The sequence below is a fragment of the Pleurodeles waltl genome, chromosome 5 (genome assembly GCF_031143425.1).
Source record: "Pleurodeles waltl isolate 20211129_DDA chromosome 5, aPleWal1.hap1.20221129, whole genome shotgun sequence".
Taxonomy (NCBI): domain Eukaryota; kingdom Metazoa; phylum Chordata; class Amphibia; order Caudata; family Salamandridae; genus Pleurodeles; species Pleurodeles waltl.
Window position 1 is genome coordinate 1,840,150,621 of NC_090444.1, and position 26,984 is coordinate 1,840,177,604.

The window sequence follows — 26,984 nt, forward strand, 5'->3', positions numbered from 1 at the left end:
AGTTACTTAGTGTGAGGGCACCCTGGCACTAGCCAAGGTGCCCCCACATTGTTCAGAGCCAATTCACTGAACTTTGTGAGTGCGGGGACACCATTACACGCGTGCACTACATATAGGTCACTACCTATATGTAGCTTCACCATGGTAACTCCGAATATGGCCATGTAACATGTCTATGATCATGGAATTGCCCCCTCTATGCCATCCTGGCATTGTTGGTACAATTCCATGATCCCAGTGGTCTGTAGCACAGACCCTGGTACTGCCAGACTGCCCTTCCTGGGGTTTCTCTGCAGCTGCTGCTGCTGCCAACCCCTCAGACAGGCAGCTGCCCTCCTGGGGTCCAGCCAGGCCTGGCCCAGGATGGCAGAACAAAGAACTTCCTCTGAGAGAGGGTGTGACACCCTCTCCCTTTGGAAAATGGTGTGAAGGCAGGGGAGGAGTAGCCTCCCCCAGCCTCTGGAAATGCTTTGTTGGGCACAGAGGTGCCCAATTCTGCATAAGCCAGTCTACACCGGTTCAGGGACCCCTTAGCCCCTGCTCTGGCGCGAAACTGGACAAAGGAAAGGGGAGTGACCACTCCCCTGACCTGCACCTCCCCTGGGAGGTGTCCAGAGCTCCTCCAGTGTGCTCCAGACCTCTGCCATCTTGGAAACAGAGGTGCTGCTGGCACACTGGACTGCTCTGAGTGGCCAGTGCCACCAGGTGACGTCAGAGACTCCTTGTGATAGGCTCCTTCAGGTGTTAGTAGCCTTTCCTCTCTCCTAGGTAGCCAAACCCTCTTTTCTGGCTATTTAGGGTCTCTGTCTCTGGGGAAACTTCAGATAACGAATGCATGAGCTCAGCCGAGTTCCTCTGCATCTCCCTCTTCACCTTCTGATAAGGAATCGACCGCTGACCGCGCTGGAAGCCTGCAAACCTGCAACATAGTAGCAAAGACGACTACTGCAACTCTGTAACGCTGATCCTGCCGCCTTCTCGACTGTTTTCCTGCTTGTGCATGCTGTGGGGGTAGTCTGCCTCCTCTCTGCACCAGAAGCTCCGAAGAAATCTCCCGTGGGTCGACGGAATCTTCCCCCTGCAACCGCAGGCACCAAAAAGCTGCATTACCGGTCCCTTGGGTCTCCTCTCAGCACGACGAGCGAGGTCCCTCGAATCCAGCGACACCGTCCAAGTGACCCCCACAGTCCAGTGACTCTTCAGCCCAAGTTTGGTGGAGGTAAGTCCTTGCCTCACCTCGCTGGGCTGCATTGCTGGGAACCGCGACTTTGCAAGCTTCTCCGGCCCCTGTGCACTTCCGGCGGAAATCCTTCGTGCACAGCCAAGCCTGGGTCCACGGCACTCTAACCTGCATTGCACGACTTTCTAAGTTGGTCTCCGGCGACGTGGGACTCCTTTGTGCAACTTCGGCGAGCACCGTTTCACGCATCCTCGTAGTGCCTGTTTCTGGCACTTCTCCGGGTGCTACCTGCTTCAGTGAGGGCTCTTTGTCTTGCTCGACGTCCCCTCTCTCTGCAGGTCCAATTTGCGACCTCCTGGTCCCTCCTGGGCCCCAGCAGCGTCCAAAAACGCCAAACGCACGATTTGCGTGTAGCAAGGCTTGTTGGCGTCCATCCGGCGGGAAAACACTTCTGCACGACTCTCCAAGGCGTGGGGGATCCATCCTCCATAGGGGAAGTCTCTAGCCCTTGTCGTTCCTGCAGTATTCACAGTTCTTCAGCCTAGTAAGAGCTTCTTTGCACCAACCGCTGGCATTTCTTGGGCATCTGCCCATCTCCGAGCTGCTTGTGACTTTTGGACTTGGTCCCCTTGTTCCACAGGTACCCTCAGTCAGGAATCCATCGTTGTTGCATTGCTGATTTGTGTTTTCCTTGCATTTTCCCTCTAACACGACTATTTTGTCCTTAGGGGAACTTTAGTGCACTTTGCACTCACTTTTCAGGGTCTTGGGGAGGGTTATTTTTCTAACTCTCACTATTTTCTAATAGTCCCAGCGACCCTCTACAAGGTCACATAGGTTTGGGGTCCATTCGTGGTTCGCATTCCACTTCTGGAGTATATGGTTTGTGTTGCCCCTATCCCTATGTTTCCCCATTGCATCCTATTGTAACTATACATTGTTTGCACTGTTTTCTAAGACTATACTGCATATTTTTGCTATTGTGTATATATATCTTGTGTATATTTCCTATCCTCTCACTGAGGGTACACTCTAAGATACTTTGGCATATTGTCATAAAAATAAAGTACCTTTATTTTTAGTATAACTGTGTATTGTGTTTTCTTATGATATTGTGCATATGACACTAAGTGGTACTGTAGTAGCTTCACACGTCTCCTAGTTCAGCCTGAGCTGCTTTGCTAAGCTACCATTATCTATCAGCCTAAGCTGCTAGACACCCTATACACTAATAAGGGATACCTGGGCCTGGTGCAAGGTGTAAGTACCCCTTGGTACTCACTACAAGCCAGTCCAGCCTCCTACAGCAACACTCCACTTCACAATATTAAACTCTATAATCCTATTCTCCATTATACTATGCTCCACCGACACTCTAATTCACCATACACCACTACACTCTACAGCACTCCACTCCACTATCTTTCATTCTACAACATGAGTCCATGCTAGTCACTATACAGCAATCTGCGCAACTCGCTCTATACACTACATACCACTTTATTCCACTAAATTTGCTAACACTATACTCCACTACACTGCATAACAATCTTCTCCGCCCTACGCCACTCTACTCTATAACACGATACACAACACCCTCTACACTACTCGACTGTATTCCACACCACCACATGGCACTCTATACCACTCCACTCTATGACAGTATACTCAGGCCCATATTTATACTTTTTGACGCAAAACTGCGCTAACGCCTACCTTGCATCTCATTAAAGCAAAGTAGGTGTCCACGCTAAAAAATGACGCAAACTCCATGGACTTTGGCGCTAGACGGGTCTAACGCCAAAGTATAAATATGGAGTTAGTTTTGCGTCAAAATTGCGTCAAAAAAAACGACGCAATTCCGGCGCAAACGGAGTATAAATATGCCCCTCAGTTCTCACACTATATTCCACTCTACAACACTCTATTCCCTTCCCAACACTTCCCAACACTTTAGACTACTTCATAATACTGTTCTTCACTCCTAACCACGCCACTAAACTCCACTACATGGTGAGACCTAGTAGCATTGCCAATGCTTGTTTAGATTGTGTGCCTTAGGGCTGGTAACAGACTTCTGAAGCCAGCAAATCTTACTGTGTGTGATTTAATGCCATACCTATTACAATGACATTTAGATTTGTCATATGTGACCTTGAAATGTGTCTCTGCAGGATTTACTTCATGATGCAGAAATGTGTAGGAAGAAGATGGAGGCAGCCTCAACTCTTATAGACGGACTCAGTGGAGAAAGAATCAGATGGACCCAACAAAGCAAAGAATTTAAAGCACAAACCGGAAGGTAGGTACCAGGCAAGTTATGCCCGCTTCAAAATTGCTTTGCTTACTTATAAGCTGCCTATGTTTAAACAATTGCTCTCAAAAGGATCTTCCTTTCATTCATTCCATTGCTGTTTTCAAAACAATCACGTATGTAAACTCCTGAAATAACTATTTTAAGTGGGTAGGAGACTATGGAAGTCGTATGCAAATTCCTCAAATTGAGCGCTAGTAAGAAGAATATTTACTTAGCTGCTAGAAATCTAGGTTTCGTTTTTCAAGACCTACCTGCATTATAAAAAGAAACAAAACAACTGAGTGTTGCAGATGACTGAGTTCTTTGCTGGCAATCTTCATTAATCCGAGTTCTGTTATTCCTCGCCACAGTCTTTACACATTGGTTTGCGTTTCATGACAGAAAGATGCTACATTCTTTAAAAAATCAAAGATCTGGATATTCAAACCAATTCCTACGGCAGAATCCTATGACAATTCCCGTGACAAGGGGGGATAAAGGGTGCCGCACCCCCATATTTCCTGAAATACCAAACTTCAAAAAAAGTTACCTACTCCCAAATCCCCAGAAAGGAAGGGTGGCAAATGTAGAACTGCGACAAGGAAGATGAGAACTGAAGTAAGTAACCGTCTTCCTCATCCCAGTCCTTACTCATTAAGAATGTATCCAAGCTACGAGTGGACAATACTGCAAACCCAGTGATTTAATAAAAAAATAAACACCTGAATTAAAGGAACTATAAGGACTTTACAGCAATTAACACTTTACAAGCCTCCACCAACTTGTTTGGTATAATAATAAGTAAGGGCCATATGTACGAACACTTTTTCCTATAGACACAGAATGGGTAAAAACCTTTGCTACATCTGGCCCTAAATGTTTTTGAAGATGACCAAGAAGCCGCACTCCACCCGTCTCTAAGAGAAGATGCTTTAAAAGTCGCCCAGAAGGACGAAAGTCCTCAGGTAGCTCTACCATGGATATGTCCTATTCTTCTTGTACTTTGATATGGCTACAAAACGACTTGCGGATGAAGGCTTTTCTGACTGTTCGAAAAGTCACTAAAACCCTTTTTGTTTTGTATTTTGATTTGTAAGCCTATTAGTGGAACAGGAAGAAAATTACATCACCCAAGCCCTCTACCTCATTGACGAAGTCTTATTGATGTCATCAATTTGCGGTCCTCAGCAGTGAATGGGGGAGGAAGGAGGAGAGATTGTTTTTAATTGTCTGCCCCCCAAGATTCCTTGCATCTGTTCCGACGGGTGACAACAGAAGCACAAAACATCTGCCCTCTGCATATAGACAAGTAAAGGGCAAGCAAGATAAATGGGGCATCTGCTTCTCCATCAGTAAGTTGAGCCATGTCATCTCACCCCCCATCACTTTAGAGAGTGCCAGGAAATCACTGAGTATTAGTTTCACTATGTAGTTGACACAAGTGTTTGCCCACACAACGATACTGGAAGCTAAATATGCTCCTGTTACTGCTTTGTATGACATTTTGGGCTTGATTTAAGAAAAGTAGTGCTGCACCCAGTGCAGCGCCACTTTTCTTGCACCCCTTAGAGCCCCCCTAACGCCACCATGTGTGCGCTGTATCTAAGATACGGCGCACCATGGCAGTAGTTAGGGAACTAGCATCAACATTTTTGACGCTAGTTCCGAGCTTTGCAGGATTAATGTCACAAATGTTGATGCCAATCCTGCAAAGACCATTGAGGCCCACTGAACAGAATGGTGTGCCTCCTTTTACCGCCTGTTCTGGGCAGGCGTTCAAAGTGCTGAAAAAAACGACACAAATTTTTTTTAGCCAATTATTCGGCTCCCCTAATGCGGGAACGCCCCCTTTGCATACATTATGTCTGGCGCACGCATGATGTAGTGCAAAGGCTTACAGAAGGGTAAACATCATTCAAAATGCAGTAGGAAAGATACATTTTCTTATGATAGAATGCAGAAGCAAAAACTGGAAGTATTGGGTGCATGGAACCCTTTTACTGCGGTGGTCAGAGGAGGAGACTGACATAGGTATTGGGTGCAATTATCCAAGCTTTGATTTTGTACATAAGATTGGAAAAGGTAACATCTGTCTGTCAATGTATAATGACTGGGAAGAAGAGGGACAAGGAGGTAATGCATGTCTTTACAAACTGAGGAACTTCATGAAAAGCATGTCCTTTACCTCATGAAAATAAAGATCTTTGAAAATAATCTCCCTTTCAAACAGCCTTGTAGACGACTGCAACACTCAAAGAAACATAAATCATGTAAGGAAATACCACGTTTTTTGACTGATGGCTGCTGGTTTTTCGACTCTGAGAGTGCACTGAGGCCTGCTAACCAGATCCCAGTGTCATTGCCCAAACTCTTGTCGAATTGGCTATATCTGGTTGGAGATGGCTAACTTACCTGTAAGTCCCTAGTAAATGGTATCCTGATGCCAAGGGCATGTACATTAGAGGCATACCACAGACCTTGCACCACTGATTGTGCCCCCCTAGAGGTCCCCCAAGTAACATACGTCTCCCAGTCTGCCACTGCATGCTGGCAGAGCAGTCCTACACTGCATGCCCAACTTTGCCATTGAAAGCAATGGCAAAGTGTAGGAAAGTAGCCTCTTTCTGGCTTGGTTACCCCCACTTTTGGCCTATTTGTCAGTGTGTTTGACTGTGTCTACTGGGATCCTGCCAGTGGCGGCTCCTCCGTTTGGGCAGAGGAATATTGCATCCCAGCAGCGGCAGCTGCAAAACATTTGAAAGAAAACGATAATAAACTATGTTTATTATCGTTTTCTTTAAAAAGGGGCGGGCCATGGGGGTCACGTGCACTGAGGGGGAGTGCTCAGCACTCCCCCTTCACAGCATGTGTGTTTGGCCGGCTGTCATTTGCCGGCCAAACACACATGCGCTGTAGGCTCTCGCCAGCCCAGTCTTGCCTGGGAGAACCCTGGTGTAGGAAAGTACCATCTTGCCTGGCATGTTACCCCCATTTTTCACTGTATATATGTTGTTTTAGTTGTATGTGTCACTGGGACCCTGGTAACCCAGGGCCCCAGTGCTCATAAGTGTGCCTGAATGTGTTACCTGTGTAGTGACTAACTGTCTCACTGAGGCTCTGCTAATCAGAACCTCAGTGGTTATGCTCTCTCATTTCTTTCCAAATTGTCACTGACAGGCTAGTGACCATTTTTACCAATTTACATTGGCTTACTGGAACACCCTTATAATTCCCTAGTATATGGTACTGAGGTACCCAGGGTATTGGGGTTCCAGGAGATCCCTATGGGCTGCAGCATTTCTTTTGCCACCCATATGGAGCTCTGACAATTCTTACACAGGCCTGCCACTGCAGCCTGAGTGAAATAACGTCCACGTTATTTCACAGCCATTTTACACTGCACTTCAGTAACTTATAAGTCACCTATATGTCTAACCTTTACCTGGTAAAGGTTAGGTGCAAAGTTACTTAGTGTGAGGGCACCCTGGCACTAGCCAAGGTGCCCCCACATTGTTCAGAGCCAATTCACTGAACTTTGTGAGTGCGGGGACACCATTACACGCGTGCACTACATATAGGTCACTACCTATATGTAGCTTCACCATGGTAACTCCGAATATGGCCATGTAACATGTCTATGATCATGGAATTGCCCCCTCTATGCCATCCTGGCATTGTTGGTACAATTCCATGATCCCAGTGGTCTGTAGCACAGACCCTGGTACTGCCAGACTGCCCTTCCTGGGGTTTCTCTGCAGCTGCTGCTGCTGCCAACCCCTCAGACAGGCAGCTGCCCTCCTGGGGTCCAGCCAGGCCTGGCCCAGGATGGCAGAACAAAGAACTTCCTCTGAGAGAGGGTGTGACACCCTCTCCCTTTGGAAAATGGTGTGAAGGCAGGGGAGGAGTAGCCTCCCCCAGCCTCTGGAAATGCTTTGTTGGGCACAGATGTGCCCAATTCTGCATAAGCCAGTCTACACCGGTTCAGGGACCCCCTTAGCCCCTGCTCTGGCGCGAAACTGGACAAAGGAAAGGGGAGTGACCACTCCCCTGACCTGCACCTCCCCTGGGAGGTGTCCAGAGCTCCTCCAGTGTGCTCCAGACCTCTGCCATCTTGGAAACAGAGGTGCTGCTGGCACACTGGACTGCTCTGAGTGGCCAGTGCCACCAGGTGACGTCAGAGACTCCTGCTGATAGGCTCCTTCAGGTGTTAGTAGCCTTTCCTCTCTCCTAGGTAGCCAAACCCTCTTTTCTGGCTATTTAGGGTCTCTGTCTCTGGGGAAACTTTAGATAACGAATGCATGAGCTCAGCCGAGTTCCTCTGCATCTCCCTCTTCACCTTCTGATAAGGAAACGACCGCTGACCGCGCTGGAAGCCTGCAAACCTGCAACATAGTAGCAAAGACGACTACTGCAACTCTGTAACGCTGATCCTGCCGCCTTCTCGACTGTGTTCCTGCTTGTGCATGCTGTGGGGGTAGTCTGCCTCCTCTCTGCACCAGAAGCTCCGAAGAAATCTCCCGTGGGTCGACGGAATCTTCCCCCTGCAACCGCAGGCACCAAAAAGCTGCATTACCGGTCCCTTGGGTCTCCTCTCAGCACGACGAGCGAGGTCCCTCGAATCCAGCGACGCTGTCCAAGTGACCCCGACAGTCCAGTGACTCTTCAGCCCAAGTTTGGTGGAGGTAAGTCCTTGCCTCACCTCGCTGGGCTGCATTGCTGGGAAACGCGACTTTGCAGCTCCTCCGGCCCCTGTGCACTTCCGGCGGAAATCCTTTGTGCACAGCCAAGCCTGGGTCCACGGCACTCTAACCTGCATTGCACGACTTTCTAAGTTGGTCTCCGGCGACGTGGGACTCCTTTGTGCAACTTCGGCGAGCACCGTTTCACGCATCCTCGTAGTGCCTGTTTCTGGCACTTCTCCGGGTGCTACCTGCTTCAGTGAGGGCTCTTTGTCTTGCTCGACGTCCCCTCTCTCTGCAGGTCCAATTTGCGACCTCCTGGTCCCTCCTGGGCCCCAGCAGCGTCCAAAAACGCCAAACGCACGATTTGCGTGTAGCAAGGCTTGTTGGCGTCTGTCCGGCGGGAAAACACTTCTGCACGACTCTCCAAGGCGAGCGGGATCCGTCCACCAAAGGGGAAGTCTCTAGCCCTTTTCGTTCTTGCAGAAACCTCAGCTTCTTCTGTCCAGTCGAAGCTTCTTTGCACCCGCAGCTGGCATTTCCTGGGCATCTGCCCATCTCCGACTTGCTTGTGACTTTTGGACTTGGTCCCCTTGTTCCACAGGTACCCTAGATTGGAAATCCACAGTTGTTGCATTGCTGGTTGGTGTCTTTCCTGCATTATTCCTCTAACACGACTCTTTTGTCCTTAGGGGAACTTTAGTGCACTTTGCACTCACTTTTCAGGGTCTTGGGGAGGGTTATTTTTCCAACTCTCACTATTTTCTAATAGTCCCAGCGACCCTCTACACGGTCACATAGGTTTGGGGTCCATTCGTGGTTCGCATTCCACTTTTGGAGTATATGGTTTGTGTTGCCCCTATCCCTATGTTTCCCCATTGCATCCTATTGTAACTATACATTGTTTGCACTGTTTTCTAAGACTATACTGCATATTTTTGCTATTGTGTATATATATCTTGTGTATATTTCCTATCCTCTCACTGAGGGTACACTCTAAGATACTTTGGCATATTGTCATAAAAATAAAGTACCTTTATTTTTAGTATAACTGTGTATTGTGTTTTCTTATGATATTGTGCATATGACACTAAGTGGTACTGTAGTAGCTTCACACGTCTCCTAGTTCAGCCTAAGCTGCTCTGCTAAGCTACCATTATCTATCAGCCTAAGCTGCTAGACACCCTATACACTAATAAGGGATAACTGGGCCTGGTGCAAGGTGCAAGTACCCCTTGGTACTCACTACAAGCCAGTCCAGCCTCCTACATTGGTTGTGCAGTGGTGGGATAAGTGCTTGAGACTACTTACCACTCTTGTCATTGTACTTTTCATAAGAGAAAAATATACAAAACAAGGTCAGTGTATATACACATAGCCAAAAAGTTTTGCATTTCCTCTTTTCACTCTTTTCTAAGTGCTGAAAAGTACTTCTAAACTTTCAAAAAGTTCTTAAAAGTTTAAAAAGTTTTTTTCTGTCTTTCCAAAAAGTTCTGGAAACTTTTTTCTCTTTTTCTATCACTTTAACTCTCTCTAAAAAATGTCTGGCACAGGTAAAAATGTTGAACTGTCCAAACTTGCATATGATCACCTTAGCTGGAAAGGAGCAAGGAGTCTCTGCATAGAGAGAGGTTTGAGTGTAGGGAAGAATCCTTCCTTGGAACTGTTAATTAACATGCTTAGAGTACAGGATAAGGCCATAAGTGCCCAATCTGTGGAAAAAGTAGCTAATGGTTCTCAATCTGATCCAGGGACTCCCCCAGGAAAAGATTCAGGAAAGAAACTTCTCAGCCTGCCCATTACTAGACAGTCTAGCATAGTTGGTACAGAGGTTGAATCACACCATACTGATGGTGTGCTCTCACATTATACTGGTAGCCAAGCTGTTAGGGTGCCCTCTGTAAGGGACAGGTCTCCTTCTGTTCATTCCCATCATACCTCTGTATCTAGAAATGTCCCTCCCACCCACCCTGATGACAGATTGTTAGAAAGGGAGCTCAATAGATTGAGAGTGGAACTAACCAGACTGAAGCTCAAGAAGCAACAGCTGGATTTGGATAGACAGTCTTTAGAAATAGAGAAGGAAAGACAGAAGTTGGGTTTAGATACCCATGGTGGCAGCAGCAGTATTCCCCATAGTCATCCTGCAAAAGAGCATGATTCCAGGAATCTGCACAAGATAGTTCCCCCTTATAAGGAGGGGGATGACATTAACAAGTGGTTTGCTGCACTTGAGAGGGCCTGTGCTGTACAGGATGTCCCTCAAAAGCAGTGGGCTGCTATCCTATGGCTATCGTTTACTGGAAAAGGTAGGGATAGGCTCCTTACTGTAAAAGAAAATGATGCTAATAATTTCCAAGTTCTTAAGAATGCACTCCTGGATGGTTATGGCTTAACCACTGAACAGTACAGGATAAAGTTCAGAGAGACCAAAAAGGAGTCTTCACAAGACTGGGTTGATTTCATTGACCAGGCAGTGAAGGCCTTGGAGGGGTGGTTACATGGCAGTAAAGTTACTGATTATGACAGCCTGTATAACTTAATCCTGAGAGAGCATATTCTTAATAATTGTGTGTCTGATTTGTTGCACCAGTACTTGGTGGACTCTGATCTGACCTCTCCCCAAGAATTGGGAAAGAAGGCAGACAAATGGGTCAGAACAAGAGTGAACAGAAAAGTTCATACAGGGGGTGACAAAGATGGCAACAAAAAGAAGGATGGTAAGTCTTCTGACAAGGGTGGGGACAAATCTAAAAATTAGTCTTCATCAGGCCCACAAAAACACTCTGGTGGGGGGGGTGGGTCCAAATCCTCCTTTAATCAGAACAAGGAAAAGAAACCATGGTGCTATTTATGTAAAATAAAAGGCCATTGGACAACAGATCCCAGTTGTCCAAAGAAAGGCACCACAGCTCCTACCACTACAACCCCTACTGCTACGCCTAGTGTCCCTACTAATAGCAGTGGTGGTGGGAGCAAACCTACTAATAGCCAATCCAAGGGAGTAGCTGGGCTCACTTTTGGTAATTTAGTTGGGGTTGGTCTGATTAGGGAGACCACAGAGGCTACTTTAGTCTCTGAAGGGGCTATTGATTTAGCCACTTTGGTTGCTTGCCCCCATAACTTGGAGAAGTACAAGCAACTAACCCTAATAAATGGTGTTGAGGTCCAGGCCTACAGGGACACAGGTGCCAGTGTCACAATGGTGATTGAGAAACTGGTGCACCCTGAACAACACATACTTGGACACCAGTACCAAGTAACCGATGCTCACATAATAACACAAAGCCACCCCATGGCTGTTGTAAATCTCAACTGGGGGGGGGGTAACTGGTCCAAAGAAAGTTGTGGTAGCTTCAGATTTACCTGTAGACTGTCTATTAGGGAATGATTTGGAGACATCAGCTTGGTCAGATGTGGAGTTGGAGGCCCATGCAGCAATGCTGGGCATCCCAGGGCATATTTTTGCTTTGACAAGGGCTCAGGCCAAAAAGCAAAAAGGACAGGGAAGCTTGGATCCTGGAACAATGGACCAAGTGCTCCCTAAAGCTAGGGCTAGTAGAAGCAAACCACTTCCTACTATCCCTCCCTCTACAGTGGATTCTAATTCTGAGGAAGAAGAATTCCCTCCCTGTGCAGAACCTACACCAGAGGAGCTGGAAGCAGACACTGCTGAGCTTTTGGGTGAAGGGGGGCCTGCCAGGGAGGAGCTGAGTGTGGCACAGCAAACCTGTCCCACATTAGAGGGTCTCAGACAGCAAGCTGTCAAACAGGCTAATGGGGATGTCAGTGACTCTCACAGAGTTTACTGGGAGGACAACCTCTTGTACACTGAGCATAGGGATCCTAAACCTGGAGCTGCCAGGAGATTAGTGATTCCTCAGGAGTACAGAAAGTTCCTCCTAACACTGGCACATGACATTCCCTTAGCTGGGCACCTGGGTCAAATGAAAACTTGGGACAGATTGGTACCATTGTTTCATTGGCCTAGGATGTCTGAGGACACAAAGGAATTTTGTAAGTCCTGTGAAACCTGTCAAGCCAGTGGCAAGACAGGTGGCACTCCAAAGGCACCCCTTATCCCACTGCCTGTGGTTGGGGTTCCCTTTGAAAGGGTAGGGGTTGACATAGTTGGCCCCCTTGACCCTCCTACTGCTTCAGGCAATAGGTTTATCTTGGTGGTAGTGGACCATGCCACAAGATATCCTGAAGCTATTCCTTTAAGGACCACTACAGCTCCTGCAGTGGCAAAGGCCCTCCTGGGAATATTTTCCAGGGTGGGCTTCCCAAAGGAAGTAGTATCAGACAGGGGAAACAATTTCATGTCTGCATACTTAAAGGCCATGTGGAAGGAGTGTGGTGTAACTTACAAGTTCACAACACCCTATCATCCACAAACAAATGGACTGGTGGAGAGATTTAATAAAACTCTCAAAGGCATGATTATGGGACTCCCTGAAAAACTCCGCAAGAGATGGGATATCCTTCTACCATGCCTCCTTTTTGCCTACAGGGAGGTACCCCAGAAAGGAGTGGGCTTCAGCCCCTTTGAACTTCTTTTTGGACACCCTGTTAGGGGTCCACTCACACTTGTAAAGGAGGGTTGGGAACAACCTTTAAAAGCTCCTAAGCAGGATATTGTGGATTATGTACTTGGCCTCAGATCAAGGATGGCTGAGTACATGAAAAAGGCCAGTAAAAACCTTCAGGCCAGCCAAGAGCTCCAGAAGCAATGGCATGATCAGAAGGCTGTTTTGGTTCAGTACCAACCAGGGCAGAAAGTGTGGGTCTTGGAGCCTGTGGCCCCAAGAGCACTCCAAGATAAATGGAGTGGACCCCACACAATTGTTGAAAAGAAGGGTGAAGTCACCTACTTGGTTGACTTAGGCACTGCCAGGAGCCCCCTTAGGGTGCTCCATGTCAACCGCCTGAAACCCTACTATGACAGGGCTGATCTCACCCTGCTCATGGCAACTGATGAGGGACAGGAAGAAGACAGTGATCCTGTACCTGATCTCTTCTCTTCCACAGAACAAGATGCTCTTGTGGAAGGTGTAGTTTTGGCTGATTGTCTTACTGCTGAGCAGAAAGATAATTGCATAAATCTCCTAGGACAATTTTCAGAACTCTTCTCTATTGTGCCAGGCACCACTTCTTGGTGTGAGCACACTATAGATACTGGAGACAGTTTACCTGTCAAAAGTAAGATCTATAGGCAGCCTGACCATGTCAGGGACTGCATAAAGCAAGAGGTTCAGAAAATGTTGGAACTAGGAGTGGTTGAGCACTCTGACAGTCCATGGGCTTCTCCTGTGGTACTGGTACCAAAACCAAATTCTAAAGATGGAAAGAAGGAAATGAGGTTTTGTGTAGACTATAGAGGTCTCAACTTAGTAACCAAAACTGATGCTCACCCTATACCCAGGGCAGATGAGCTCATAGATACACTGGCATCTGCCAAGTATCTAAGCACTTTTGATTTGACTGCAGGGTATTGGCAGATCAAATTGTCAGAAGATGCTAAACCTAAGACTGCATTTTCTACCATTGGAGGACATTACCAGTTTACTGTAATGCCTTTTGGTTTGAAAAATGCACCTGCCACTTTTCAGAGGTTGGTGAACACAGTCCTGCAAGGGCTGGAAGCTTTCAGTGCAGCATATTTGGACGATATAGCTGTCTTTAGCACCAGCTGGGATGATCACCTGGTCCACCTTTGGAAAGTTTTAGAGGCCCTGCAAAAGGCAGGCCTCACTATCAAGGCTTCAAAGTGCCAGATAGGGCAGGGTAAGGTGGTTTATCTGGGACACCTTGTTGGTGGGGAACAGATTGCACCACTTCAGGGGAAAATCCAAACTATTATTGATTGGGTTCCCCCTACCACTCAGACTCAGGTGAGAGCCTTTCTAGGCCTCACTGGGTATTACAGGAGGTTCATTAAGAACTATGGCTCCATTGCAGCCCCTCTTAATGACCTCACATCCCAGAAAATGCCTAAAAAGGTATTATGGACAGCAAGCTGTCAGAAAGCTTTTGAGGAGCTGAAACAGGCCATGTGCTCTGCACCTGTCCTGAAAAGCCCTTGTTACTCTAAAAAATTCTATGTCCAAACTGATGCATCTGAATTAGGAGTAGGGGCAGTCCTATCACAACTTAATTCTGAGGGCCAGGATCAACCTGTTGCTTTTATTAGTAGGAGGTTGACCCCTAGAGAAAAGCGTTGGTCTGCCATTGAGAGGGAGGCCTTTGCTGTGGTCTGGGCTCTGAAGAAGTTGAGGCCATACCTGTTTGGCACTCACTTCATTGTTCAGACAGACCACAAACCTCTACTTTGGCTAAAACAAATGAAAGGTGAAAATCCTAAATTGTTGAAGTGGTCCATATCCCTACAGGGAATGGACTATACAGTGGAACATAGACCTGGGAGTAGCCACTCCAATGCAGATGGACTCTCCAGATATTTCCACTTAGACAATGAAGACTCATCAGGTAATGGCTAGTCTTATTGTCCTTCGTTTGGGGGGGGGTTGTGTAGGAAAGTACCATCTTGCCTGGCATGTTACCCCCATTTTTCACTGTATATATGTTGTTTTAGTTGTATGTGTCACTGGGACCCTGGTAACCCAGGGCCCCAGTGCTCATAAGTGTGCCTGAATGTGTTACCTGTGTAGTGACTAACTGTCTCACTGAGGCTCTGCTAATCAGAACCTCAGTGGTTATTGTAGGAAAGTACCATCTTACCTGGCATGTTACCCCCATTTTTCACTGTATATATGTTGTTTTAGTTGTATGTGTCACTGGGACCCTGGTAACCCAGGGCCCCAGTGCTCATAAGGGTGCCTGTATGTGTTACCTGTGTAGTGACTAACTGTCTCACTGAGGCTCTGCTAATCAGAACCTCAGTGGTTATGCTCTCTCATTTCTTTCCAAATTGTCACTGACAGGCTAGTGACCATTTTTACCAATTTACATTGGCTTACTGGAACACCCTTATAATCCCCTAGTATATGGTACTGAGGTACCCAGGGTATTGGGGTTCCAGGAGATCCCTATGGGCTGCAGCATTTCTTTTGCCACCCATAGGGAGCTCTGACAATTCTTACACAGGCCTGCCACTGCAGCCTGAGTGAAATAACGTCCACGTTATTTCACAGCCATTTTACACTGCACTTAAGTAACTTATAAGTCACCTATATGTCTAACCTTTACCTGGTAAAGGTTAGGTGCAAAGTTACTTAGTGTGAGGGCACCCTGGCACTAGCCAAGGTGCCCCCACATTGTTCAGAGCCAATTCACTGAACTTTGTGAGTGCGGGGACACCATTACACGCGTGCACTACATATAGGTCACTACCTATATGTAGCTTCACCATGGTAACTCCGAATATGGCCATGTAACATGTCTATGATCATGGAATTGCCCCCTCTATGCCATCCTGGCATTGTTGGGACAACTCCATGATCCCAGTGGTCTGTAGCACAGACCCTGGTACTGCCAGACTGCCCTTCCTGGGGTTTCTCTGCAGCTGCTGCTGCTGCCAACCCCTCAGACAGGCAGCTGCCCTCCTGGGGTCCAGCCAGGCCTGGCCCAGGATGGCAGAACAAAGAACTTCCTCTGAGAGAGGGTGTGACACCCTCTCCCTTTGGAAAATGGTGTGAAGGCAGGGGAGGAGTAGCCTCCCCCAGCCTCTGGAAATGCTTTGTTGGGCACAGAGGTGCCCAATTCTGCATAAGCCAGTCTACACCGGTTCAGGGACCCCTTAGCCCCTGCTCTGGCGCGAAACTGGACAAAGGAAAGGGGAGTGACCACTCCCCTGACCTGCACCTCCCCTGGGAGGTGTCCAGAGCTCCTCCAGTGTGCTCCAGACCTCTGCCATCTTGGAAACAGAGGTGCTGCTGGCACACTGGACTGCTCTGAGTGGCCAGTGCCACCAGGTGACGTCAGAGACTCCTTGTGATAGGCTCCTTCAGGTGTTAGTAGCCTTTCCTCTCTCCTAGGTAGCCAAACCCTCTTTTCTGGCTATTTAGGGTCTCTGTCTCTGGGGAAACTTTAGATAACGAATGCATGAGCTCAGCCGAGTTCCTCTGCATCTCCCTCTTCACCTTCTGATAAGGAATCGACCGCTGACCGCGCTGGAAGCCTGCAAACCTGCAACATAGTAGCAAAGACGACTACTGCAACTCTGTAACGCTGATCCTGCCGCCTTCTCGACTGTTTTCCTGCTTGTGCATGCTGTGGGGGTAGTCTGCCTCCTCTCTGCACCAGAAGCTCCGAAGAAATCTCCCGTGGGTCGACGGAATCTTCCCCCTGCAACCGCAGGCACCAAAAAGCTGCATCTCCGGTCCCTTGGGTCTCCTCTCAGCACGACGAGCGAGGTCCCTCGAATCCAGCGACACCGTCCAAGTGACCCCCACAGTCCAGTGACTCTTCAGCCCAAGTTTGGTGGAGGTAAGTCCTTGCCTCACCTCGCTGGGCTGCATTGCTGGGAACCGCGACTTTGCAAGCTTCTCCGGCCCCTGTGCACTTCCGGCGGAAATCCTGTGTGCACAGCCAAGCCTGGGTCCACGGCACTCTAACCTGCATTGCACGACTTTCTAAGTTGGTCTCCGGCGACGTGGGACTCCTTTGTGCAACTTCGGCGAGCACCGTTTCACGCATCCTCGTAGTGCCTGTTTCTGGCACTTCTCCGGGTGCTACCTGCTTCAGTGAGGGCTCTTTGTCTTGCTCGACGTCCCCTCTCTCTGCAGGTCCAATTTGCGACCTTCTGGTCCCTCCTGGGCCCCAGCAGCGTCCAAAAACGCCAAACGCACGATTTGCGTGTAGCAAGGCTTGTTGGCGTCCATCTGGCGGGAAAACACTTCTGCACGACTCTCCAAGGCGTGGGGGATCCATCCTCCAAAGGGGAAGTCTCTAGCCCTTGTCGTTCCTGCAGTATTCACAGTTCTTCAGCCTAGTAAGAGCTTCTTTGCACCAACCGCTGGCATTTCTTGGGCATCTGCCCATCTCCGAGCTGCTTGTGACTTTTGGACTTGGTCCCCTTGTTCCACAGGTACCTTCAGACAGGAATCCATCGTTGTTGCATTGCTGATTTGGGTTTTCCTTGCATTCTCCCTCTAACACGACTATTTTGTCCTTAGGGGAACTTTGGTGCACTTTGCACTCACTTTTCAGGGTCTTGGGGAGGGTTATTTTTCTAACTCTCACTATTTTCTACTAGTCCCAGCGACCCTCTACAAGGTCACATAGGTTTGGGGTCCATTCGTGGTTCGCATTCCACTTCTGGAGTATATGGTTTGTGTTGCCCCTATCCCTATGTTTCCCCATTGCCTCCTATACATTGTTTGCACTGTTTTCTAAGACTATACTGCATATTTTTGCTATTGTGTATATATATCTTGTGTATATTTCCTATCCTCTCACTGAGGGTACACTCTGAGATACTTTGGCATATTGTCATAAAAATAAAGTACCTTTATTTTTAGTATAACTGTGTATTGTGTTTTCTTATGATATTGTGCATATGACACTAAGTGGTACTGTAGTAGCTTCACACGTCTCCTAGTTCAGCCTGAGCTGCTTTGCTAAGCTACCATTATCTATCAGCCTAAGCTGCTAGACACCCTATACACTAATAAGGGATAACTGGGCCTGGTGCAAGGTGCAAGTACCCCTTGGTACTCACTACAAGCCAGTCCAGCCTCCTACATTGGTTGTGCAGTGGTGGGATAAGTGCTTTGAGACTACTTACCACTCTTGTCATTGTACTTTTCATAAGAGAAAAATATACAAAACAAGGTCAGTGTATATACACATAGCCAAAAAGTTTTGCATTTCCTCTTTTCACTCTTTTCTAAGTGCTGAAAAGTACTTCTAAACTTTCAAAAAGTTCTTAAAAGTTTAAAAAGTTTTTTTCTGTCTTTGCAAAAAGTTCTGAAAACTTTTTTCTCTTTGTCTATCACTTTTACTCTCTCTTAAAAATGTCTGGCACAGGCCAAAAAGTTGAACTGTCCAAACTTGCATATGATCACCTTAGCTGGAAAGGAGCAAGGAGTCTCTGCATAGAGAGAGGTTTGAGTGTAGGGAAGAATCCTTCCTTAGAACTGTTAATTAATATGCTTAGAGTACAGGATAAGGCCATAAGTGCCCAATCTGTAGAAAAAGTAGCTAATGGTTCTCAATCTGATCCAGGGACTCCCCCAGGAAAAGGTTCAGGAAAGAAACTTCTCAGCCTGCCCATTACTAGACAGTCTAGCATAGTTGGTACAGAGGTTGAATCACATCATACTGATGATGTGCTCTCACATTATACTGGTAGCCAAGCTGTTAGGGTGCCCTCTGTAAGGGACAGGTCTCCTTCTGTTCATTCCCATCATACCTCTGTATCTAGAAATGTCCCTCCCACCCACCCTGATGACAGATTGTTGGAAAGGGAGCTCAATAGATTGAGAGTGGAGCAAACCAGACTGAAGCTCAAGAAGCAACAGCTGGATTTGGACAGACAGTCTTTAGAAATAGAGAGGGAAAGACAGAAAATGGGTTTAGATACCCATGGTGGCAGCAGCAGTATTCCCCATAGTCATCCTGCAAAAGAGCATGATTCCAGGAATCTGCATAAGATAGTTCCCCCTTACAAGGAGGGGGATGACATTAACAAGTGGTTTGCTGCACTTGAGAGGGCCTGTGCTGTACAGGATGTCCCTCAAAGGCAGTGGGCTGCTATCCTATGGCTATCATTTACTGGAAAAGGTAGGGATAGGCTCCTTACTGTAAAAGAAAATGATGCTAACAATTTCCAAGTTCTTAAGAATGCACTCCTGGATGGTTATGGCTTAACCACTGAACAGTACAGGATCAAGTTCAGAGATACCAAAAAGGAGTCTTCACAAGACTGGGTTGATTTCATTGACCAGGCAGTGAAGGCCTTGGAGGGGTGGTTACATGGCAGTAAAGTTACTGATTATGACAGCCTGTATAACTTAATCCTGAGAGAGCATATTCTTAATAATTGTGTGTCTGATTTGTTGCACCAGTACTTGGTGGACTCTGATCTGACCTCTCCCCAAGAATTGGGAAAGAAGGCAGACAAATGGGTCAGAACAAGAGTGAACAGAAAAGTTCATACAGGGGGTGACAAAGATGGCAACAAAAAGAAGGATGGTAAGTCTTCTGACAAGGGTGGGGACAAATCTAAAAATGAGTCTTCATCAGGCCCACAAAAACACTCTGGTGGGGGTGGTGGGCCCAAACCTTCCTCTAATCAGAACAAGGAAAGGAAACCATGGTGCTATTTATGTAAGATAAAAGGCCATTGGACAACAGATCCCAGTTGTCCAAAGAAAGGCACCACAGCTCCTACCACTACAACCCCTACTGCTACACCTAGTGTCCCTACTAATAGCAGTGGTGGTGGGAGCAAACCTACTAATAGCCAATCCAAGGGAGTAGCTGGGCTCACTTTTGGTAATTTAGTTGGGGTTGGTCTGATTAGGGAGACCACAGAGGCTACTTTAGTCTCTGAAGGGGCTATTGACTTAGCCACTTTGGTTGCTTGCCCCCATAACTTGGAGAAGTACAAGCAACTAACCCTAATAAATGGTGTTGAGGTCCAGGCCTACAGGGACACAGGTGCCAGTGTCACAATGGTGATTGAGAAACTGGTGCACCCTGAACAACACATACTTGGACACCAGTACCAAGTAACCGATGCTCACAACATAACACAAAGCCACCCCATGGCTGTTGTAAATCTCAACTGGGGGGGGGTATCTGGTCCAAAGAAAGTTGTGGTAGCTTCAGATTTACCTGTAGACTGTCTATTAGGGAACGATTTGGAGACATCAGCTTGGTCAGATGTGGAGTTGGAGGCCCATGCAGCAATGCTGGGCATCCCAGGGCATATTTTTGCTTTGACAAGGGCTCAGGCCAAAAAGCAAAAAGGACAGGGAAGCTTGGATCCTGGAACAATGGACCAAGTGCTCCCTAAAGCTAGGGCTAGTAGAAGCAAACCACTTCCTACTATCCCTCCCTCTACAGTGGATTCTACTTCTGAGGAAGAAGAATTCCCTCCCTGTGCAGAACCTACACCAGAGGAGCTGGAAGCAGACACTGCTGAGCTTTTGGGTGAAGGGGGGCCTGCCAGAGAGGAGCTGAGTGTGGCACAGCAAACCTGTCCCACATTAGAGGGTCTCAGACAGCAAGCTGTCAAACAGGCTAATGGGGATGTCAGTGACTCACACAGAGTTTACTGGGAGGACAACCTCTTGTACACTGAGCAAAGGGATCCTAAACCTGGAGCTGCCAGGAGATTAGTGATTCCTCAGGAGTACAGAAAGTTCCTCCTAACACTGGCACATGACATTCCCTTAGCTGGACACCTGGGTCAAATGAAAACTTGGGACAGATTGGTACCACTGTTTCATTGGCCTAGGATGTCTGAGGACACAAAAGATTTTTGTAAGTCCTGTGAAACCTGTCAAGCCAGTGGCAAGACAGGTGGCACTCCAAAGGCACCCCTTATCCCACTGCCTGTGGTTGGGGTTCCCTTTGAAAGGGTAGGGGTTGACATAGTTGGCCCCCTTGACCCTCCTACTGCTTCAGGCAATAGGTTTATCTTGGTGGTAGTGGACCATGCCACAAGATATCCTGAAGCTATTCCTTTAAGGACCACTACAGCTCCTGCAGTGGCAAAGGCCCTCCTGGGAATATTTTCCAGGGTGGGCTTCCCAAAGGAAGTAGTATCAGACAGAGGAAGCAATTTCATGTCTGCATACTTAAAGGCCATGTGGAAGGAGTGTGGTGTAACTTACAAGTTCACAACACCCTATCATCCACAAACAAATGGACTGGTGGAGAGATTTAATAAAACTCTCAAAGGCATGATTATGGGACTCCCTGAAAAACTCCGCAGGAGATGGGATATCCTTCTACCATGCCTCCTTTTTGCCTACAGGGAGGTACCCCAGAAAGGAGTGGGCTTCAGCCCCTTTGAACTTCTTTTTGGACACCCTGTTAGGGGTCCACTCACACTTGTAAAGGAGGGTTGGGAACAACCTTTAAAAGCTCCTAAGCAGGATATTGTGGACTATGTACTTGGCCTCAGATCAAGGATGGCTGAGTACATGAAAAAGGCCAGTAAAAACCTTCAGGCCAGCCAAGAGCTCCAGAAGCAATGGCATGATCAGAAGGCTGTTTTGGTTCAGTACCAACCAGGGCAGAAAGTGTGGGTCTTGGAGCCTGTGGCCCCAAGAGCACTCCAAGATAAATGGAGTGGTCCACACACAATTGTTGAAAAGAAGGGTGAAGTCACCTACTTGGTTGACTTAGGCACTGCCAGGAGTCCCCTTAGGGTGCTCCATGTCAACCGCCTGAAACCCTACTATGACAGGGCTGATCTCACCCTGCTCATGGCAACAGATGAGGGACAGGAAGAAGACAGTGATCCTCTACCTGATCTCTTCTCTTCCACAGAACAAGATGCTCTTGTGGAAGGGGTAGTTTTGGCTGATTGTCTTACTGCTGAGCAGAAAGATAATTGCATAAATCTCCTAGGACAATTTTCAGAACTCTTCTCCATTGTGCCAGGCACCACTTCTTGGTGTGAGCACACTATAGATACTGGAGACAGTTTACCTGTCAAAAGTAAGATCTATAGGCAGCCTGACCATGTCAGGGACTGCATAAAGCAAGAAGTTCAGAAGATGTTGGAACTAGGAGTGGTTGAGCACTCTGACAGTCCATGGGCTTCTCCTGTGGTACTGGTACCAAAACCCAATTCTAAAGATGGAAAGAAGGAAATGAGGTTTTGTGTAGACTATAGAGGTCTCAACTTGGTAACCAAAACAGATGCTCACCCTATACCCAGGGCAGATGAGCTAATAGATACACTGGCATCTGCCAAGTATCTAAGCACTTTTGATTTGACTGCAGGGTATTGGCAGATCAAAATGTCAGAAGATGCTAAACCTAAGACTGCATTTTCTACCATTGGAGGACATTACCAGTTTACTGTAATGCCTTTTGGTTTGAAAAATGCACCTGCCACTTTTCAGAGGTTGGTGAACACAGTCCTGCAAGGGCTGGAAGCTTTCAGTGCAGCATATTTGGATGATATAGCTGTCTTTAGCTCCAGCTGGGATGATCACCTGGTCCACCTTTGGAAAGTTTTGGAGGCCCTGCAAAAGGCAGGCCTCACTATCAAGGCTTCAAAGTGCCAGATAGGGCAGGGTAAAGTGGTTTATCTGGGACACCTTGTTGGTGGGGAACAGATTGCACCACTTCAGGGGAAAATCCAAACTATTATTGATTGGATTCCCCCTACCACTCAGACTCAGGTGAGAGCCTTCCTAGGCCTCACTGGGTATTACAGGAGGTTCATTAAGAACTATGGCTCCATTGCAGCCCCTCTTAATGACCTCACATCCAAGAAAATGCCTAAAAAGGTATTATGGACAGCAAACTGTCAGAAAGCTTTTGAGGAGCTGAAGCAGGCCATGTGCTCTGCACCTGTCCTGAAAAGCCCTTGTTACTCTAAAAAATTCTATGTCCAAACTGATGCATCTGAATTAGGAGTAGGGGCAGTCCTATCACAACTTAATTCTGAGGGCCAGGATCAACCTGTTGCTTTTATTAGTAGAAGGTTGACCCCTAGAGAAAAGCGTTGGTCTGCCATTGAGAGGGAGGCCTTTGCTGTGGTCTGGGCTCTGAAGAAGTTGAGGCCATACCTGTTTGGCACTCACTTCATTGTTCAGACAGACCACAAACCTCTACTTTGGCTAAAACAAATGAAAGGTGAAAATCCTAAATTGTTGAGGTGGTCCATATCCCTACAGGGAATGGACTATACAGTGGAACATAGACCTGGGAGTAGCCACTCCAATGCAGATGGACTCTCCAGATATTTCCACTTAGACAATGAAGACTCATCAGGTAATGGCTAGTCTTATTGTCCTTCGTTTGGGGGGGGGTTGTGTAGGAAAGTACCATCTTACCTGGCATGTTACCCCCATTTTTCACTGTATATATGTTGTTTTAGTTGTATGTGTCACTGGGACCCTGGTAACCCAGGGCCCCAGTGCTCATAAGGGTGCCTGTATGTGTTACCTGTGTAGTGACTAACTGTCTCACTGAGGCTCTGCTAATCAGAACCTCAGTGGTTATGCTCTCTCATTTCTTTCCAAATTGTCACTGACAGGCTAGTGACCATTTTTACCAATTTACATTGGCTTACTGGAACACCCTTATAATCCCCTAGTATATGGTACTGAGGTACCCAGGGTATTGGGGTTCCAGGAGATCCCTATGGGCTGCAGCATTTCTTTTGCCACCCATAGGGAGCTCTGACAATTCTTACACAGGCCTGCCACTGCAGCCTGAGTGAAATAACGTCCACGTTATTTCACAGCCATTTTACACTGCACTTAAGTAACTTATAAGTCACCTATATGTCTAACCTTTACCTGGTAAAGGTTAGGTGCAAAGTTACTTAGTGTGAGGGCACCCTGGCACTAGCCAAGGTGCCCCCACATTGTTCAGAGCCAATTCACTGAACTTTGTGAGTGCGGGGACACCATTACACGCGTGCACTACATATAGGTCACTACCTATATGTAGCTTCACCATGGTAACTCCGAATATGGCCATGTAACATGTCTATGATCATGGAATTGCCCCCTCTATGCCATCCTGGCATTGTTGGGACAACTCCATGATCCCAGTGGTCTGTAGCACAGACCCTGGTACTGCCAGACTGCCCTTCCTGGGGTTTCTCTGCAGCTGCTGCTGCTGCCAACCCCTCAGACAGGCAGCTGCCCTCCTGGGGTCCAGCCAGGCCTGGCCCAGGATGGCAGAACAAAGAACTTCCTCTGAGAGAGGGTGTGACACCCTCTCCCTTTGGAAAATGGTGTGAAGGCAGGGGAGGAGTAGCCTCCCCCAGCCTCTGGAAATGCTTTGTTGGGCACAGAGGTGCCCAATTCTGCATAAGCCAGTCTACACCGGTTCAGGGACCCCTTAGCCCCTGCTCTGGCGCGAAACTGGACAAAGGAAAGGGGAGTGACCACTCCCCTGACCTGCACCTCCCCTGGGAGGTGTCCAGAGCTCCTCCAGTGTGCTCCAGACCTCTGCCATCTTGGAAACAGAGGTGCTGCTGGCACACTGGACTGCTCTGAGTGGCCAGTGCCACCAGGTGACGTCAGAGACTCCTTGTGATAGGCTCCTTCAGGTGTTAGTAGCCTTTCCTCTCTCCTAGGTAGCCAAACCCTCTTTTCTGGCTATTTAGGGTCTCTGTCTCTGGGGAAACTTTAGATAACGAATGCATGAGCTCAGCCGAGTTCCTCTGCATCTCCCTCTTCACCTTCTGATAAGGAATCGACCGCTGACCGCGCTGGAAGCCTGCAAACCTGCAACATAGTAGCAAAGACGACTACTGCAACTCTGTAACGCTGATCCTGCCGCCTTCTCGACTGTTTTCCTGCTTGTGCATGCTGTGGGGGTAGTCTGCCTCCTCTCTGCACCAGAAGCTCCGAAGAAATCTCCCGTGGGTCGACGGAATCTTCCCCCTGCAACCGCAGGCACCAAAAAGCTGCATCTCCGGTCCCTTGGGTCTCCTCTCAGCACGACGAGCGAGGTCCCTCGAATCCAGCGACACCGTCCAAGTGACCCCCACAGTCCAGTGACTCTTCAGCCCAAGTTTGGTGGAGGTAAGTCCTTGCCTCACCTCGCTGGGCTGCATTGCTGGGAACCGCGACTTTGCAAGCTTCTCCGGCCCCTGTGCACTTCCGGCGGAAATCCTGTGTGCACAGCCAAGCCTGGGTCCACGGCACTCTAACTTGCATTGCACGACTTTCTAAGTTGGTCTCCGGCGACGTGGGACTCCTTTGTGCAACTTCGGCGAGCACCGTTTCACGCATCCTCGTAGTGCCTGTTTCTGGCACTTCTCCGGGTGCTACCTGCTTCAGTGAGGGCTCTTTGTCTTGCTCGACGTCCCCTCTCTCTGCAGGTCCAATTTGCGACCTTCTGGTCCCTCCTGGGCCCCAGCAGCGTCCAAAAACGCCAAACGCACGATTTGCGTGTAGCAAGGCTTGTTGGCGTCCATCTGGCGGGAAAACACTTCTGCACGACTCTCCAAGGCGTGGGGGATCCATCCTCCAAAGGGGAAGTCTCTAGCCCTTGTCGTTCCTGCAGTATTCACAGTTCTTCAGCCTAGTAAGAGCTTCTTTGCACCAACCGCTGGCATTTCTTGGGCATCTGCCCATCTCCGAGCTGCTTGTGACTTTTGGACTTGGTCCCCTTGTTCCACAGGTACCTTCAGACAGGAATCCATCGTTGTTGCATTGCTGATTTGGGTTTTCCTTGCATTCTCCCTCTAACACGACTATTTTGTCCTTAGGGGAACTTTGGTGCACTTTGCACTCACTTTTCAGGGTCTTGGGGAGGGTTATTTTTCTAACTCTCACTATTTTCTAATAGTCCCAGCGACCCTCTACAAGGTCACATAGGTTTGGGGTCCATTCGTGGTTCGCATTCCACTTCTGGAGTATATGGTTTGTGTTGCCCCTATCCCTATGTTTCCCCATTGCATCCTATACATTGTTTGCACTGTTTTCTAAGACTATACTGCATATTTTTGCTATTGTGTATATATATCTTGTGTATATTTCCTATCCTCTCACTGAGGGTACACTCTGAGATACTTTGGCATATTGTCATAAAAATAAAGTACCTTTATTTTTAGTATAACTGTGTATTGTGTTTTCTTATGATATTGTGCATATGACACTAAGTGGTACTGTAGTAGCTTCACACGTCTCCTAGTTCAGCCTGAGCTGCTTTGCTAAGCTACCATTATCTATCAGCCTAAGCTGCTAGACACCCTATACACTAATAAGGGATAACTGGGCCTGGTGCAAGGTGCAAGTACCCCTTGGTACTCACTACAAGCCAGTCCAGCCTCCTACAGTTATGCTCTCTCATTTCTTTCCAAATTGTCACTGACAGGCTAGTGACCATTTTTACCAATTTACATTGGCTTACTGGAACACCCTTATAATTCCCTAGTATATGGTACTGAGGTACCCAGGGTATTGGGGTTCCAGGAGATCCCTATGGGCTGCAGCATTTCTTTTGCCACCCATAGGGAGCTCTGACAATTCTTACACAGGCCTGCCACTGCAGCCTGAGTGAAATAACGTCCACGTTATTTCACAGCCATTTTACACTGCACTTCAGTAACTTATAAGTCACCTATATGTCTAACCTTTACCTGGTAAAGGTTAGGTGCAAAGTTACTTAGTGTGAGGGCACCCTGGCACTAGCCAAGGTGCCCCCACATTGTTCAGAGCCAATTCACTGAACTTTGTGAGTGCGGGGACACCATTACACGCGTGCACTACATATAGGTCACTACCTATATGTAGCTTCACCATGGTAACTCCGAATATGGCCATGTAACATGTCTATGATCATGGAATTGCCCCCTCTATGCCATCCTGGCATTGTTGGTACAATTCCATGATCCCAGTGGTCTGTAGCACAGACCCTGGTACTGCCAGACTGCCCTTCCTGGGGTTTCACTGCAGCTGCTGCTGCTGCCAACCCCTCAGACAGGCAGCTGCCCTCCTGGGGTCCAGCCAGGCCTGGCCCAGGATGGCAGAACAAAGAACTTCCTCTGAGAGAGGGTGTGACACCCTCTCCCTTTGGAAAATGGTGTGAAGGCAGGGGAGGAGTAGCCTCCCCCAGCCTCTGGAAATGCTTTGTTGGGCACAGATGTGCCCAATTCTGCATAAGCCAGTCTACACCGGTTCAGGGACCCCTTAGCCCCTGCTCTGGCGCGAAA

At 47.9% G+C, this 26,984-nt stretch overlaps 1 protein-coding gene across 1 annotated transcript in view; it reads left to right on the forward strand.

The window, feature by feature from the left end:
• DNAH8 (dynein axonemal heavy chain 8) overlaps window positions 1-26,984 on the forward strand; it is a 9,979,189-nt gene that overhangs the window by 8,259,271 nt on the left and 1,692,934 nt on the right. Inside the window, exon 69 of the mRNA XM_069236651.1 lies at window positions 3,355-3,482. Within this exon, the coding sequence (XP_069092752.1) occupies window positions 3,355-3,482 (128 nt within the window). The remainder of the gene's footprint in view (window positions 1-3,354; window positions 3,483-26,984) is intronic.